Below are 16,647 nucleotides of genomic sequence, written 5' to 3' on the forward strand. Positions count from 1 at the left end.
GGATTTAAACAACTGGTTTGACCTCATACAACTACGCAGTGACCTCTTGAGTGTGCGTCTAATTAAACATATCCTCACCACTATGTCCTCGGGGTACGTGTCATTAGAGAAAGAGCCATCATCAAACATGACCTCGTAGAACGTCTGGGAGGTGATCTGCGTGACCTTGGAGCTGTAGTAGCGCAGGTTCTTGTGTTTGGAGATCACCGTCTGGCCAAGTGAGACAGAAGCTTGGTTTGCTTGCTGCTTCTAGTGTAGACAGAGAGTAGCAATTAGACTAATGTATGGCAATACAGAGTAAAGTCAAACTAAATTCCACTGGGGTACAGCAATGTTATATAATAAGTGACAACTGAAATGTTCTGTTAGATTTATTTGCATTATAAAAGGCTCTGATACCCAAATCTCTGCTTTTAATACAATCAGGTTTATAGATCTGTCTCTCAAGTCATCTTGACAGCTTCTTGTACCGAGGTACAACTTTTACTTTTAATTAAGCTCAGTACGAACAGAGTATGGTTGTTATCTTTGCATTTAGAAGGGAAGAAATTGCACCATGCAAGTTAGTTGCAGCATAGTGAAGAGAAACCTTAAATTAGTGTGAGTTTAAGTGTAAGTTGGGCATCAGCTCTAACAAGACCCCAAAGAAAACTTTTCTTCAGTACCAGCACAAAGAACTCATTTGTGAAAGTACATCCTTGACATTTTAGATACTGGCATTCACTCACACCACTGTGGCACAGTGCAAATGTATGCTGCGCTCACTTAAAGCGGGAACTTTCTAAAACAGCAATTAGTCTTCTAAACGAGCAGTTAATTCTGTACGGCTGTTCCAGTAGAATAACTGTTAAATAACTGAACTCAGTAATAATGATCTTTTGTGTCTTAAGCTGGTTTATCCATAAAAATAAAAAAAATGCCCAAAACTAAAACAAAAAACAAAAAACAAAACAAAAAACAAAAACCCAAAACAAAACAGACTTACTGCACACTTTTCTCCTCCTTTTCTAGCATAATGTTGCACTACTAACCGCACTGTCATGGACAATGTTTCAGTTTATACGTTTAATTCAGTTACCAGCATTATTATAGATGATGCAAGTGAACAAAGCAACGAGCTGAACTTGAACCTACAAGTGACTGCAGTAAATACTTAACGTCAAACTACATTAACTACCGCAATTCCCCCCAAAAACAAAAAATGCTGCTGGAACGCCGTTTAAAATGTGACTATAACCAGAATGATTTACCAAATGTCACGTGGCTCATGTTCACATACGGCTTCTTCTTGCATGATAGAGCTTTAGCGTGCATTTATAGATGGCCCAATGACTGTGTTCACAGACAATGATTTCTGACAGCAGTGTTTCCATGACAGAAACATTTCTGTTTTAAATGAAGTGCCATCTGAGGGACCAAACATCAGCGGCATCCAACATAATCTGATTTTTCAGCCCTGTCCATTGTCCACAGAGATTTCTCCAGATTCTTTAAATATTTTGTTATTATGAACTATAGAGGATTATTCTGTAATTGTTCCACAAATTATAAACATCGTTTTTAGCAATGCTCTTTTTATTCCCCATCATGCGGCTAACCAGCTGCCAATTGATGTAATTAGTTGCAAATTGTTCATCCAGCTACTTCTTTTCAGCACCTTTTACTTTTCCAACCTTTTGTTGCCCCTTGCCCCAGTTTTAAGAGATTGTTTAGAGTGCTGCTGCTCTCAAATTCAAAATGAGCTGCTATTTTTCATGAAATATTACCATGTCTTAAGTTTTAACATTTCATATGTTTTCTTTATTCTATTGTGAACGAAATATAAACTTTTGAGTTTTTTTTAATCACTTCATTCTGTTTTTATTTACATTTTACACAGCATCCCAATTTTGGGGGAATTCCACAAGTTCAATTTTATTTGGGGTCAAATGAGAATATGTTGTGCAGAGCAGCAGTTTGTAAAGTGGGGACATTAGTTTACTATCTTACGCTTTATTTGTTTTAACTGAAACAAAATATTGAATGATTTATTATGAGCTTGTTTGTATTAAAATACAGAACATGTACATTAGAGAAGGAGGAGATCCCACGCTAACACAGTATAAAGTGTAAGGATTTTCCTGGTGTTGCAGAGACATTCACATCAGAAATAAAAGTAATCCATTGGATCTTCATCTTCTTTTATGCCAAGAGTAAATGAACATGCTTATGTTCATTCTTGCAGCCAACAACAGAACATTTGGTGTGCTTCATTAATAGAATATAGAGTTAGAGTTGGCAGAAAAAGGCTCTAGCAGGGAAATAGTAGTTGTTCATTCTTTGTTTGAGTGCAAACAAGCCACTGTGCACGCATCACGCCGATGTGTTGTTACACAGTGCCCTGTATAAGTTATGGAAGAAAGACTCGACTACAAACAAGGTGATTCAGGCAGTTCAGCTGTAGTATTTGCAACAGGTAAAACAGAGACAAAGGCATAACATAAAGGGGCCCCTTTAACAAGCTGTTTTCAATTATCTGGCGAGTAGTCATTTGTGCCACTTCCTTAATTACATTAACACAAATTATTAAGTGCTTATAATTGAGTCAGTTATTTCAAGCGTGTCAAAAACAATAATATGTCTATTTATTCCGGGCACTGGTTCAGATCAGCTGTAGCAAACACCTGTCCTATAACTTACAGCTGACGAACTCCGCGACTGGTGTCTATGGCAGGTGATTGACACAACATACGGCCAATCATCGGGCTCCATGATAACACCGGCAGCATGGGCACAGGTCACATGAAAGGAGGTGGGACACCGGCCACATGAGCACTGGATACAAGCCCCTGAGTGCCGCTTTCCCGCACAGCGTTTACGACAATAGATGCACTTCTGTAAACACATAAGGACCAGACCAAACTGTCAATAGGCCTGAATTAACTTAGGTTGCACACGAAAAGCTGGGAAAATGTTATTACTGCAAAGGAATTATAAAAACAATTGAGAGACGCCAAGAACCAAAAAATGGCCAGTGGTCTAGAACGATCAGCAGCTGCTTTTAGACAAACCAAAGGTGTTTTTAGACTGTATCCAGCTTGTTTTGTTTCAATATAACTAGATTTAAAATGCTGTCAAAGTGTTCTTCAAAAAACATTTTTTAAACAATAAGCATGTTCTTTAAGTACGTCTTTACCAAAATGTTTTCAAGCCTTACTGGAAATTATCCAAAACAATATACACAACGAATAAATAAAATCTCTAGCCTTATCGTTACAACAGGAGCATTTGTCCTCTATATCGTTATGGCTTGCGTTCTAAAGACACATAAAAACAACAGCTGGGCCGCCACTCTTGGCTTTTAGAATATATGGTCTTTTTAAAAGCATGTTGCTAACAGTTTAATAACACTAAAGTATGAATAAGATGGCCAAGCTCATCGTGACCAAGAAAACTTGATGGTTGCAGTGATTGCATTGAATTTTTTTGCTGTTGGAAACTGATTGCAAGTACATGTTGTGAAAAACTTGTTGCCCAGAGGTCAAGGATGCAACACCCTCAACTTGTGGACAACACAAGATAATTGCACAGGTCGCATTGTGGGAGGCAACAATCCCAGTACAGCTCAGACTGACTGCAATCACTCTCAGACAGATTAGCAAAGGATTCCAAAAAACTACCATCTAATTTATAATTGCAGATGGGGACTCAACTCAACTGGTTGCCAGCTGATTTATTTTCTAGTTATATTCTTATATAAAAGCAATGTCACTGAGTATCTTTATATCATTTTGCAAATTAATGTCACTATTTGTGAAAGAATTACTGAAACAGTGTCAAAACTGATGTTCTAGCTGGACTCTGAATTTAAATAGTTCATTTCTGTATATGTAGACAGCGACAGATTTGCAACAGACAGCAATAGATTTGCGATTTTCACCAGTGTATCAGTAAAATGCTGTATTATCCATGACAGACTGGATGTAACAGCCATTCAGTCGCAGTCTGGCACCAGACTTACTCCATCTTCCTGTTGCTTTATCACCATCCTGACCAAAGTTACTTTGAAGAAATGAATGAAAAGACCAAAACAGCTCTGTGTTGCTTTATATTAACAAAGATTTCTTGATCAGTACCCAGGACAAGTAACATATCATCTATATAACAGTAGTTTCCAACAGCAGCTGCTGACTCATACTGGACCGTCATATCGGATATCTCCACGACACCACTTTTGGATCTTGGCACTGCTGACATCAGTTTGATGAACGATGAACAACGATCAAACTTTTTGGTTAATTAGTACATTTGTTGTTGTTGTTTTTATATAGAAAATCAAAAGACACTGATAGAAAACATGAAATACTGTGCTTCCAGAGATGAAAGGAGGAAGTTGTGATGGACAGCAACATCCTACACACACTTAGAGTGGCTGAAGATATTATTTACACAAAGGGAAAATCATTTTACCCCAAGGGTAATAAATAAATAAAAATTCACACTGTAAATGGAAGCCCTTCAGTCGGATGTTCTCCTTTTTAAATTTCAAATGCAAACTACTGCACAATACACCTACTCCCAGTGACTGCCTTTATTGCTGTGGAGGAAACCTGACCTTACTCACTAAAGCACCCATGTCTGGTGTAAAATAAAAAAAATAAAATAAAGTAATTTAACATTTGCATTTCCACTCCAGACTTTAAAGGTTGGCTAGGAAAAACAGCAAATTAGTGACAAGTGAATCACCGCTCAGCTGTGCCGTGAACCTCTAACATAATTTAAAGCCAATATGTGCTCCAAAAAAATTATCTCTGTGAAATCTGCTGTTATTGGATACGGTAGTGTAAACAAGTCATTGATAGCAGAAAATAAAATGAGAGACCCCAGTTTAATAGTCAACAGAAACATGTTATTGGACTGCTGCAATACAAAGAAACCCTCAACTTAAGCCAATCAGATGACATCATTTACGCTTTCCACAAATAAAAAGTGCTTCAATCTGTATGTTGTGGTATTTTCTTTCCTCGTTTAAGCTCTGTGAAGAGTACACAACTGCACACTGGCGAGCATAATACACATACACATCCTACACACAAACACTGCCATGCATCCATGCACAAACACACTTGAAGCGAAATTTTGTAAAAGACTATCTCTCGGGTTTCTGCACTAAACAGCCCATCAAGTCAGTTCCCTCTACTGTGGCATCTCTCTTGTCTGTCCTCTCCAACGAAAGGGAAAATATGACGACATGCCTTCCATTATAACCCCACTCGCTCCCTCTTCCTCTTTCACCCCCTTTGCATGCCTTCCATCTCACTCCATTTTCTCTAGTCTGCTCTTAATAAAACACCCATCTACGCTCTCTTCTTCGCTTCCCTGCCCTGGCTTCTGTCTTTGCAGCTTGGTTTCACATCTTACTGAAAGTAATTTATTCATTAATCTAATTCCCCGGAAATCCATGCTATAATATCGACATGTAATACGTCTATATGCAGACACGTTCCAGTGCCTCAGTGAGTTTAAGTGGGAATTAGCTGGTTTTTTAATATCTATTTCTATAAAAGGTTCCAAATTACCATATCATTGCTATATCTTGTGCATAATATTGTTGTTTACATATTGTTTAAACAGCACGTGTTGAAATATTAAGAAAATACAATATCAAAAGCACCTTATGACAGTTTAATTCCCCTGTGTATATTTCTATATAATAGGATGTGATGATGCCCAGAAACAAGAGAAGGCATCTGAGAGGTAAATAAGAAGGTGACGCTGCGCAAGTACGAACCTTTCTTAAAGTCTCTGTCCTTATCAGCTAAGCCACTGCCCTTTGTTCATTTATTTGAACAAATCAATAACTGATCTAATTAGTTGGCTCAGCGTTAATTAAATTTAACCTCTACAGCAGGGCTGGCTTCGTCTTTACAATTATCAGCTTAGCCCTCTTAATGCAGATATCAGTTGGGGATCAGTAGGTATTGTGTATAGTGAGAGACTACCCTCTTTTCCTCTTGTGAAGAAAACCAAAAGGCAATATAAATGCTGTTTTTAAAACGGGATGAAAATCCTAAGTTTATCCTCCCCCACCCCCCTAATAATGAAGTTTCTTGTCCTTTCTGTTCCTGAGCTGAGGGAGAAGCAGTCAGTGCTTTTCTCGGTGACTAACTTGGCCTACATTTCGTAAAGCCTTTTCCCATACCTCCTACATTATGGACAGCACTGCACAGATGAACTGGCCCGACTGTCTAGTCCACTTATTGAGGCCAGCATAACAAGATTCTAGCTGGCATGCACTGTGTGCAAAATCTGTGTTCGTATTTCTGCAAATGAGCACTTATGTACATATATTGGCAGGGGAGGGGACAAAATAAAATAATGCCAATTAGATCACAAAGTAATATAAACATGTAAGAATAATTGTATGTTTTAATGCGTGTGTGAACTTCGCCAATTTCTCCCCTGTGACTTCTGCAGTGTGTATTCGGGTGCCTGTGTTGAGCCATGCGTTAAGAACATTCCCACAGTAAATTATGAATGTGTATGTGTGCACATCGGTGTGCGTGTGTTGTATGATAGTAAATTATGAATGTACTGAGCTGCTGCAGGGGCAACGGGTCCAATGCGAACTTCAGAACACGTGGCTCGGGGATTGAATCTACAAATGACAACGCAGACAAAACAGAAAGGTAGTCTGTACGCCATCCTCGAAACTTTGAGAGAAAGTCTGCATCACAGGCGCACACTTTCTACTGGTGTACATGTGAAGGACATATTGGTTATTCATGCACACTGTGTGATAAAGCATTTAACATCTAAAGCAAGGAAGTGCCACTTCCTCTAAAAGGAATTTAGGTCCTTCATATACTTATATTTTGGCCATCACGTAGGTCATGTCAGAGGCTTTTATGAGCACCCTGCCTCTTCCCCGTCTGGACTATAATTTTCATTTTGTTCAGATTTCAGCCTGCGGATATGGAAACTGACTTTGTGGTTTGTGCTTTCATATCCAAATGAGCTTAATTTCAATGTGGTGTGAGAAGATATGAACCATATCCCTGTAAATACCCTATGGGTAATGTCACTGTGTCCACAGAGTTAGCATCCCATTCAGTGTCAGTGCAGCAATATTCCTTGAACTATTTTCGGGTCATGTATAAACCTAAATATGCTGGTTCCCTGTGGTGAAGTATGACATTTTAGTTATAACTGAAGTCTATTCACTCAGATGTCGTTTTCTGAGGGACTGATAACTAAACTCAAACTGGATATCATTGTGTTACGCTGAAAAGTCTTCTTACCATTTCTTTAATTTGGAAGTGGAGGTACTTCCAAATTTCCCCTGACTGCAACCTCCAGCAACCAGGTATAGAAAACACACCTTTCCCAAGTGACTGGTGGTTAGCAGGGGGTCACTGACGCGTTTCTAGGCTGGCATGGCCGAGGCTTTAGGAATCAATTTCAATGTAGCTGCCAGCAACCTCCAGCAACCATGTGCAATGTTATCAGGGAATACCTCTTTTTCCCTCATGACCAGAGGTTGCCAGATGGTTGCTGACAGGTCTCTAGGCCTTTGTATCCGAGGCCTATACTACCTTTTTCACAACCCTTCTTAGAAGCCCAGATCTGTCCAGTTCATCTGTGCATTTGCAGTTTGACTATGGACAAAAATGAACTTCATTTTATGTCGGGGGACAAATGAGATCTAGTTCTCTGGCTATGAGCTAGAAACCCCTGAGACCTGATTCATCTTCCTTTTTTTCTTCTAAATACCATTCATGGTGTTGTATATTCTTCCTTTTTTGTGACTGTGAAGGCATGGACTTTTACTGTAACATCCTCAGGCCATCGCAGCTGTGCTGTGCTGTAACGAAAGCTCAAAACAAGACTTCTAAAAACAGCAGCAGGGCTGGAAGTGGCGCATCACTGCATTCAAACACAACTTTGGAAGGGACAACGGCCAGTGTTAAATTGAGCATGGCTTTTAATTTTTGTTGGATAACTTTGTAATCTCAGCTCATATATATTAATGATGTATTCACATCATTGTTACTTTCAGCTCACGCAACCCATTTTGAACAATAAACTGATTTATTAATGTATCTTTTGTCATGAGCTGTTTTAAGGAGTCCTAAACTGTGATTTATTACATATGCTTCTAAGAAGAATTGAACTTATCCCATCTCTGTGATCCATCTTATGTGAGGATGTGCTTCTCCAACACTTTGCTTTCTGCTGACTTATCACAGTGCCTGCAGCAGAAAGCTAAGTATAGTGGCAACATGTCAGGTCTGCTGAGACGCACTGCAGCTCCCTCATTAAACAAACACATACACACTTAATAAATGCACAAGCACATGCACTCAGGGAGGCAGACATACACCTGCACACATATAGACAAACATCAGCACACAGAGTCTTACACACTTACACACACACACACACACACACACACACACAAACCCCCCCACTCCCACCCACCAGTGGTTAATTATCTAGCTTTGATTGCGGGCATGTTCGTCTCACATTGTTAATTAGAACTGTGAACACTTCATTAATTAGACCAGGACAGTCCTCAAGGAGTGTGTGTGGTGTGCGGGTGTGTGTCTGTGTGTTCTCACCAGTTTATATCGCTGCATGGGGATCCTGCTGGTGTCGATGGGACTCCTCTTGGATTCATTGCTGAACCTCGCCTCTGGCAATGCTACTGCACACATCACGTGAGCCCATCTATACACACAAACAAATTAATACATTGTGATGATTAAGATACCCAGACAATTCATTTGGCTGAGCTCTAGAGATGAGGGATAAGTGTGCAGAGCTAATCGCAGAACAAAAGCTCGTCTCACTTGTCGTTTTGGGTTTTCTTTAGAGCGCCACCTCTGAGGTTGCAGAGACAGCATTCCTGGGAAAAGAGAAAAATGAGTGAGAAAGACGAAATGCAGATATTTTTCTTCTAGTCACCAAAATCTATACACGTGCCACAGAGGAAGATATTTCTGCTTATTAAATAGTCAGAAAGAAGAAAAAATTAGTTGTCTTTATTGTATACAGTGATCACACTGCAGTGTGTCAACTACCACATATGAATATGGTCATCTATATTTTTAAGATATTACTGACTGTTCTGACTAGGGTCAGATCTTTGGGTGAGCCATCATCATCAGCTATAACGTATAATCATTTTAACACTAGTTCACATTAAAATTTTAGGATAGCACTGCTATTCTCCTTATACACCACAGTCATACTTGAATCAAAGGTATAAAATTGTCTTACTGCTGTAAAGTTTCCCTCGGTACAGCGATCACATGACCATTGTTCACTGATGTCGTCTGCAGAAACACCGTAACAACCTAAAGTAAGAAGGGATGGATCAAAAATCTGTAGCAAAAATACTCACTGACTCCTCAAATGCTATTAAACTGTTGTGTCAATGGGTTGGGAGAGAAACAGCAGACTTGACAGTAAATGGCAAGATAATTTTATGTTATTAAGGAAACAAAATGTCACAACAAAAGACAGAGTTGGTGTACAATTCATCGTTGTTTACGAAGGCGTCCGTCTGTGTGGGTTTATCTCATATTAACGTGTGTCATAGCACGCTGTCATTTTAGACACTTCACAGCAGCAACTTTGCTTTTTGGTCTGAGTCCTCGCGTCCAAATGTTTTTCCAAAATAAAAAATGGCCTTGAACAGAAAAACACTGGGATTTCATTTAGTAAAACAAACGTGATCTTATTCAAAGCTGGCAGCTGATTACAATCCATGAGCTAGAGGCTTTAGACACGTAGGTTGGGAATTTTTATTTGAAAAAACACACTTGAAGTCTGTATATGTGTGCATGTCACTATTCTTTTCCTGCATTATCCATCAGAAAACCAAAAACAAAATCTAAGCCCACCTCTGTTTCCTTTCCAGAGTTCAAATAACAGAACGGGCAGAAAGCTACATCAACATGTACTTATTGTTGGGGCTCGAAACCGAACTTGTGGCTTTTTCATCAGTGTCAAATGACATACACTTCATCTCTAACTCCCACCCCACCAGACTTACAGACACACACACAATAAATGCACAACATCCTAGACCAAGCAGACTAAAAATATGGCAAAGTGAACGTTAGTAAGAGTGACTCAAACTGACTGAAAGCTGGGCATACTGCTGTCTAAGTCTTTTAAAAGTAGCTGCGTTTGCGCGCGCGTCTGTGTACGCGCGTGCGTAAGGCCGGCTGGAGGCTTAAGATATCGAAATGTGCATGATTGGGACAGAGATCCGTGTGAATGAGGGATTACGACAATGCACAATGTGTCGTGTCTGAGTAGCCTGGAAAAGAAAAGCTCCAGGGATTTTTTCTTCCCTTTTTTAAGAAAATGTGTGAGAGCTTGTTACTGGCTTGGGGATTTTGAACAGGAACTGTGTGTGGCGGAAACAGAGGATTCACCCCCAGTCTGACGAGGGAAATAAAATACTCCAAACCACAAAGAAAGGGGGGAGAAAGGGAAACAGAGAGAGGGTGGAACATACAGAAGAAATGAGTCAGGATTTAAACCCACTGACCCTCTAATAATGACATCAGTAACACAAGCACAACATGTGAAAACGAAGAATGTCGCCTGGTGGTAAGTGGTAAACAGATGGCATGAAGTTTAAAAACTATACACATCAGTTTGTATCTTCTACCCCCCTCCTCTCACACAAAAAAACTCAAATATATGTGCTACTGTTGCCTTGTGCATACATACTTGCATGGACCTGCAAGCAACAGCTCTGGCAGTAGAGCAGAGGGGAGGTGCCGTCTTCCTGCAGCAGTGGGTTAGTGGGAGTAGGGGGGCAATTCTCCTCCCGAAAAGAAAAGCAGATCTCTGGGATCAGGGGCTTGCTTCTCCTAAACCCTCCACCATGAGGTGAGGGACCCTCCATTGGAGATGAAGATTGGAAGGTGTCTTTAGCTACCATAGGCTTATTATCCTCTGCTTTGTCTTCCGCCTAGGGGAGGAAGAGACTGTAATTTTCATGTATAAAAACCTCTGACAGACGAAAAACTCAAAATTGTCTCTCCAGACTGAACTTTAACTACATTTAGAGCTGGAAATGTGCTGAAAAGCTGCAATTATCAGTAAAGCGGTTGGATTTTAAAAAAAAAAGAAAAAGAAAAAAAAAAGACATATGAGCTCAACACAGGATAAGAACCACTGACCAGTGCAATACTGAAACAACCTCTAATTGGAGTAGCAAAAATGCTAGCCAAATGAGGCAAATGATGTAAACACAGAATGAAATGTGATCTTTCAACATTCTCAAGAGAAGAAAGTTGCAATGCGCACTCAATTTACACCAGTGGAACTGTGCATGTTTTAAAGACAATCATCTCCCAATTTGTGCTGACCTCCCCTTTACCTGATAGTAGGGCATGAAAAGTGTGCACACTGCACAGTACGGCTGCATGGTGGCTGCATGAGCATTGTACTCCCTCTCTGTTGAGAAGCAGCTCTTTTTGTTCTGCCACAGGTAGACAAGCGGCTTTGCCCACGCTTCCATTTCCTGCCCCTCTTCTTCTGCCAAGCTTGCTTCAGGTGGCTCTAAATGGAGACGAAATAAAGCCTTACTTACTCTGTAATCACTCATCTATTCAAACGGTGGTTTCTTTTACTGGGGCGCGGACAATGATTCATGCAATTCCAACCACGAATCTCTTGCCTGGTAGTTTGTTAATTAAGCCTTTTCTGAATGTGAAATAATCATCTGGCCAGAATATCAAAAAACGCAACACAAAGTGAATTCTGCAGCATTTTCTGCACAGAATCGCTGCAGAAGTCAGAGCTAATCCAGCCGCTGTGGTGACAATTTCCTCCAGTGACTTTAAAAACATTTTCACGGAATAGACGCCTGTCAGTTTCCAAATTTACTCAAAAATAATTAAGCACTCTCATGATCATAAAACAGGCTTCTCACAGCCATGGTCATTTCTTACTCGCAGATAAACAACTACAACGGCTGCTGAATTATTCATCCTTTCTCACAACTACAGAGATGATAAATGTGACTGTGTGTGTATATGCACATTAGTGGTTGTTAATGGAGGCCCCCCTCCCCCCACCCCATTAAAACCATGAAAACAAATAGAATATCTATCACTAGATCATTTTACTGTGGTAGGCCCGAGAATTAAATGTGTTTGGTTTATGTGTGCATTGACGTCAAAAGAATCATTTCGGAGGGACATAAAATTTGAAAAATGAGGAGGGGAAGTATGGACCACAGGGTGGAATGGCTCACTGTGGAAAAACACAAATTTTACCTGAGTGTACTTTATATTTGTCAAGACTGTTGTTCATGCTGCTAACAGAGTCAGTTCTATTACTTCTGAGTATATTGTGTTAGAAATACAAACTTTTACAAAGTATGCGTTATTGTTTTTGGACTACAAAACGGATTAACATCTAAATGTTGTGATGATTGCATTCTTGTTCGCTCCAGTGCAACCAAAAAGAAGTCTAACGATCATGGGTTCTGGCCCGGTGCCACCCACCATGCAGTACTAACCACAACAGGAAATGTCCCTGGGTTTTTTATTGAAATAAGCTTGACTCTTGGCTTATACTGTGTGCATGTGTCGCTGTCTAAATGTCTTTTTTAAGGCTCAACCATAGCAATACCTTTCATCGAACTGTGTTAACTGTATATATGCGTGTGTTTTTTCAGTGTGCCCACCGTCGTCACTGGCAACCTGTTGTTTGACAGCAGTTGGTACAGCCCTTGCGGTGGGTTTCCTGAGTGGGTGACGCCAGCTCTTAGTGGTCCTCTTCATTGACAGGGCAGGATACTGGCATGGACAGGGATTGATTGAAGGTGTTAAACATTATTTTTTAGTTTCTGTAATGTGTAAACTATTATAATTGACTATTTAAAAAAAACACTCACAGCACAAACCTCCCCAGGTTCCAGGCCTGATTCATTGCACTTATAATTATTTGTATCATTTATTTCTTCTTCTTCATCATCATCGTCGTCATCAGAGGAGTCACTACTGCTCTCTCTCTTGGCACTGTGCTGCTCTGCCTCATCGTCATCAGATCCTCCTTCTTCCATATCAGACACCCTATCCTGTTCTCCATCTCCCGTTCTGAGAGGTGAAACAGCAGTATCCGAATGGAGTCTCTCCTCAGCTTCCCTTTGTCTCCCCAGCTCCCTGCATAGGGACAGCGCGTCAGCCCCATCATCTCTTTGCAACTCGTACTCTCCACAAAGCCCCAAAGGCTCCATAGCACCAACTGAAACTAGAGAAGTGGGCTCGAGTTGAGCCCAGGTGAGAGGCCCACTTTCTCCTTCCTGGTTTTCAGACTCACGTAGTTCTTGCTCAGGGTTTTCCAGGTCAGTGACCTCTTTGCACTGAGGTTCAGTCCACATGGTGTAAGGTAGAGGGTCGTGGGTAAAGTCAGAAGGGAGCTCTGGGTGCAGACTTTGGATGAGGACTGCAGGATTTTGGGAATTAAAGTTTTTCCAGATACTACTGGAAAATGTTTTAGGCTCTGTGTATGTGTGCTGGGGTGTACAAAAGGAAGAGGAGTATGTAGTGTGATGCTGTAGTTGTAATGCTGAGTGGCTGTCACTTTGAGTGCATAATGGAGGGGCAGGGGCTGGGATGTTTTTGTTCGAGGTACTGAATCCGCCTTGTCTTTGAAATGGATCTTTGGAATTATCTTTATTTGCAAACTCTTGTAAGTTGGGTTTCTGTTCTCTTTGAGGTGCAGTGCTCTGAACAAGCTGCCCAAGGGAGGCATTGTTCGGTGCAGTAAGATTTTCCAGCTTTGCGTGATCCTTGTCAGCAGCAACTGCAGGCATTATCATCATTTCATGGACACCACCAGATGTTATTTTGTGCATACCACTGGCAGTTAAATGAGCCGTTTTTCCTTCTGAACCAGACACCGCTGCCCCTTCACAATTATATGGGGAATTTAAATGCCAGTTGTTGGCATGTTCTCCTGTATGAAGTTCTGCTGACATCACTAAATCAGCCTCTTTCTCTTCTTGTCTGGCTCCATGTGAGGATGAAGAGCCAGTTGGCATCTCCCTTTGAAGCACAGGTGCAATCTGGTGACTACACGATCGAGATTTTGAAAAATCAGTCAGGCCATCATCAGCAGGCGTAAGCGAGGGCATCTCTTGGGTCAGTTCAGGTGGCAAAGGGCAAATTCCAACCTTATCTGCAGGCTCCGGAGTGAGTTGTGGCATATCCACTGCATTCCTCTGCAGGAGAGGGGGGGGGAGATTTTCCTCAGTGTTACTTTTTAAAATGCGATTGTGTGTAGAAGGGGAGCTACATGATGTGCAGCTACCCCCCTCTACTGGCTCACTTTTTAGATCATAAAGTGCTTCTGTAGTGGAGTGTGGATTGATAGGCTTCAAATCAACAACTGCGTCCGTTCTCTCTGCTTTAAAGCTGTTGTTAGAGTAACTCTCTGTACCTGTGTCCATGCTGCAATCAGTGTTGAATATTTCACTTAAAGTGTCTTCTCTGCATACTGAAGCAGATGTGTGAGCTTTAGAAACAGGGGAACACAAGTTCACCACAGTCTCATTAGCAGTGCTTGTGTGGGAAGTTGAGTTGTGTTCACTGGCTTCCACAGGAGGCATCCTGATTGAGCAGTCTTTACGAGATGAGAGGTCTCTTTGTTCAGAAGTGGGACACCTTGGCTCGTTAATTCCTGGATCTGCCTGAGTAGCCTCGGGCCTTTGTCTGAGACTTTCAGCAGTTCTGCTTGTGAGACCTGGCCCTGAGAGGTATTGTGGGTCAATATGAGTGTCTGTTTCTGCCTTAAGGTCATCCTTCAAAGGTGAGGCAGGGGGACTATCGTGAGAGTCATGAGAGTGGTCTTTAGAAACCCCCAAACTTTTACTCTCTACACGATTTACCTTGACCACACACATCTGTCTGCAAGGACCTGTTGAGAATAAAAGAATGGCTGGCTAAAATATGAAAAAAAGTCACTGCCAAAAGTTTTTACAGACCTCACATGAAGGAGTTTACAAATATAAGAAACCAGGAACACAGACAGCTATGTACATAAAAAAAAATTAAGTAATATCTCAAATATCTTCTTTATCATCTGTCAGTTTCTTACCAGAGAGCTGAACAGAGTTTTGACTCTGGTTGTGCTTTGACTCAGCTTCCTTTTTCTTCTCTTTCTGCTCTTTTTTGCCGGTTGTCCCAGCCACAGACCTTCGTACCTTCGGGCTGGGAGGACCTGCCGAACTTTTCCTCTTGCTTTTCAGCGCTGAGGTGCCATCCAAGTCAACGGGCTCTTCTGTGGTCCTGAGGCGCTTGGAGCGCATACGAGAGTGGCTGCCGTCAGAAGGTGAAGAGATCAAAGAAGATTAAAACTCAAAACCCTGAACGAAACCGAAAAGCAATGAAAGCATTAAAAGCGAATGTAGAAAGATTTGCCTTTTGAGAGGGCAAATACTAGATCACCAATGACTGCACCAAAGCTACCAGTCGTTAAATTATCACAATCCAATGCATATATGCACTCTCTCTTTCCTACTCCAAATGAAGTGCCCACTACCACCATTAACCCTACTCGATGTAATAATGTGCCACAAGCTGTTTACGCATGAATTCAAGAGGACAATATTGGGTGAAGAATGTTGGGACATTGTCAGCCACATTATCACTACTGAAAATAGCCCATTTGGCTAAGACAAGCGTGTAGCATGGATAGTATTTGCAGCAGACAGGACACACGCCACCGACGCTGTGAATGCTATCTGACATATGTACAATAAGACATTACACGGATTTTCTACTACTGAGCTGGAACGTTAGAAACTCACGTGTACCTCCTGTTGTTAATATCTAGAAAAGTTCAGGTTTTCAGTGAAGGTGTGAAAATAACTAAAGAAAAGAGAATAAACATTGCATGAATATAAACAAAGTACCCTTTGTTTCCAGAATTGGTCTTGCGGCGCCTCTGCAACCAGCTCTGCAGCTCTGGTGTTGTACTGGGAGTGGCAAGTGTGTGGTCAATTGACGTTGAATCTTTACCCAGCATCCAATTAGCATATCTGTCAGGCTGAAAACGCTTCACAAAAGGCTCCATTGATATCTTTACCATGTCTTTGCTACACGTGCACTACAGGAGGAAAAAAAAAAAGAGATCTCTAGTTTAGATTTATATTAAAGAGATTTCTTTCAGCATAAGACTCCACAATAGACTCAAGGCTAAATAGCAAGATATTCGTTTTTTGTGATGATCTTTGGCCAAAACTTTACAACAACATTACCAAAAAACTTGGGATGCTATTCAAAATGTAAATAATTTAGATCTTAAATCCATATATTTGAGATCTAAATTATGATTATACTGAATTAAGTGCACTCTTACCTGTGTAGCAACCTTTCCATAGTCGATCCAACGTAAAGTGGCAAAGTTGGTTGACTCTGCACAGTTGAATCCATGATTGAACCCAGCATGGTAACCGTAAGGAAAGGTGATCATAAACTCTCCGGCTTCCTGAGTAATCTGGCAATTTGTCATATAAGAAGGAAAGAAAGAGGAGCAAAAGATTGGTTTATATGTGTGTATGTGAGTGATTGACCTTTAAATGTCCTCGTGGTTTAAAAAAAATAATAACACAGAAAAGAAATGAAAAGTTTA

At 40.8% G+C, this 16,647-nt stretch overlaps 1 protein-coding gene across 5 annotated transcripts in view; it reads right to left on the minus strand.

The window, feature by feature from the left end:
• Nucleotides 1-16,647, minus strand: part of kdm4c (lysine (K)-specific demethylase 4C) — a 30,768-nt gene that overhangs the window by 3,956 nt on the left and 10,165 nt on the right. For 3 of the 5 annotated variants that reach the window (XM_085277027.1, XM_085277024.1, XM_085277025.1), the window contains exons 8-19: nt 16,375-16,512; nt 15,929-16,122; nt 15,112-15,335; nt 12,908-14,931; nt 12,698-12,809; nt 11,384-11,565; nt 10,729-10,972; nt 9,262-9,338; nt 8,832-8,887; nt 8,601-8,709; nt 2,680-2,874; nt 79-249 (exon numbers count right to left, since the gene is read on the minus strand). In XM_085277027.1, coding sequence (XP_085133153.1) covers nt 79-249; nt 2,680-2,874; nt 8,601-8,709; nt 8,832-8,887; nt 9,262-9,338; nt 10,729-10,972; nt 11,384-11,565; nt 12,698-12,809; nt 12,908-14,931; nt 15,112-15,335; nt 15,929-16,122; nt 16,375-16,512 — 3,726 coding nt within the window. The remainder of the gene's footprint in view (nt 1-78; nt 250-2,679; nt 2,875-8,600; nt 8,710-8,831; nt 8,888-9,261; nt 9,339-10,728; nt 10,973-11,383; nt 11,566-12,697; nt 12,810-12,907; nt 14,932-15,111; nt 15,336-15,928; nt 16,123-16,374; nt 16,513-16,647) is intronic. The other 2 variants (XM_085277026.1, XM_085277028.1) reach the window with 2 other exon arrangements.

This window comes from Mchenga conophoros, linkage group LG6 (genome assembly GCF_057382185.1).
Source record: "Mchenga conophoros isolate Kocher_MC1m ecotype Shallow Benthic linkage group LG6, M_conophoros_male_GT1.1, whole genome shotgun sequence".
In the NCBI taxonomy this organism is placed as follows: Eukaryota; Metazoa; Chordata; class Actinopteri; order Cichliformes; family Cichlidae; genus Mchenga; species Mchenga conophoros.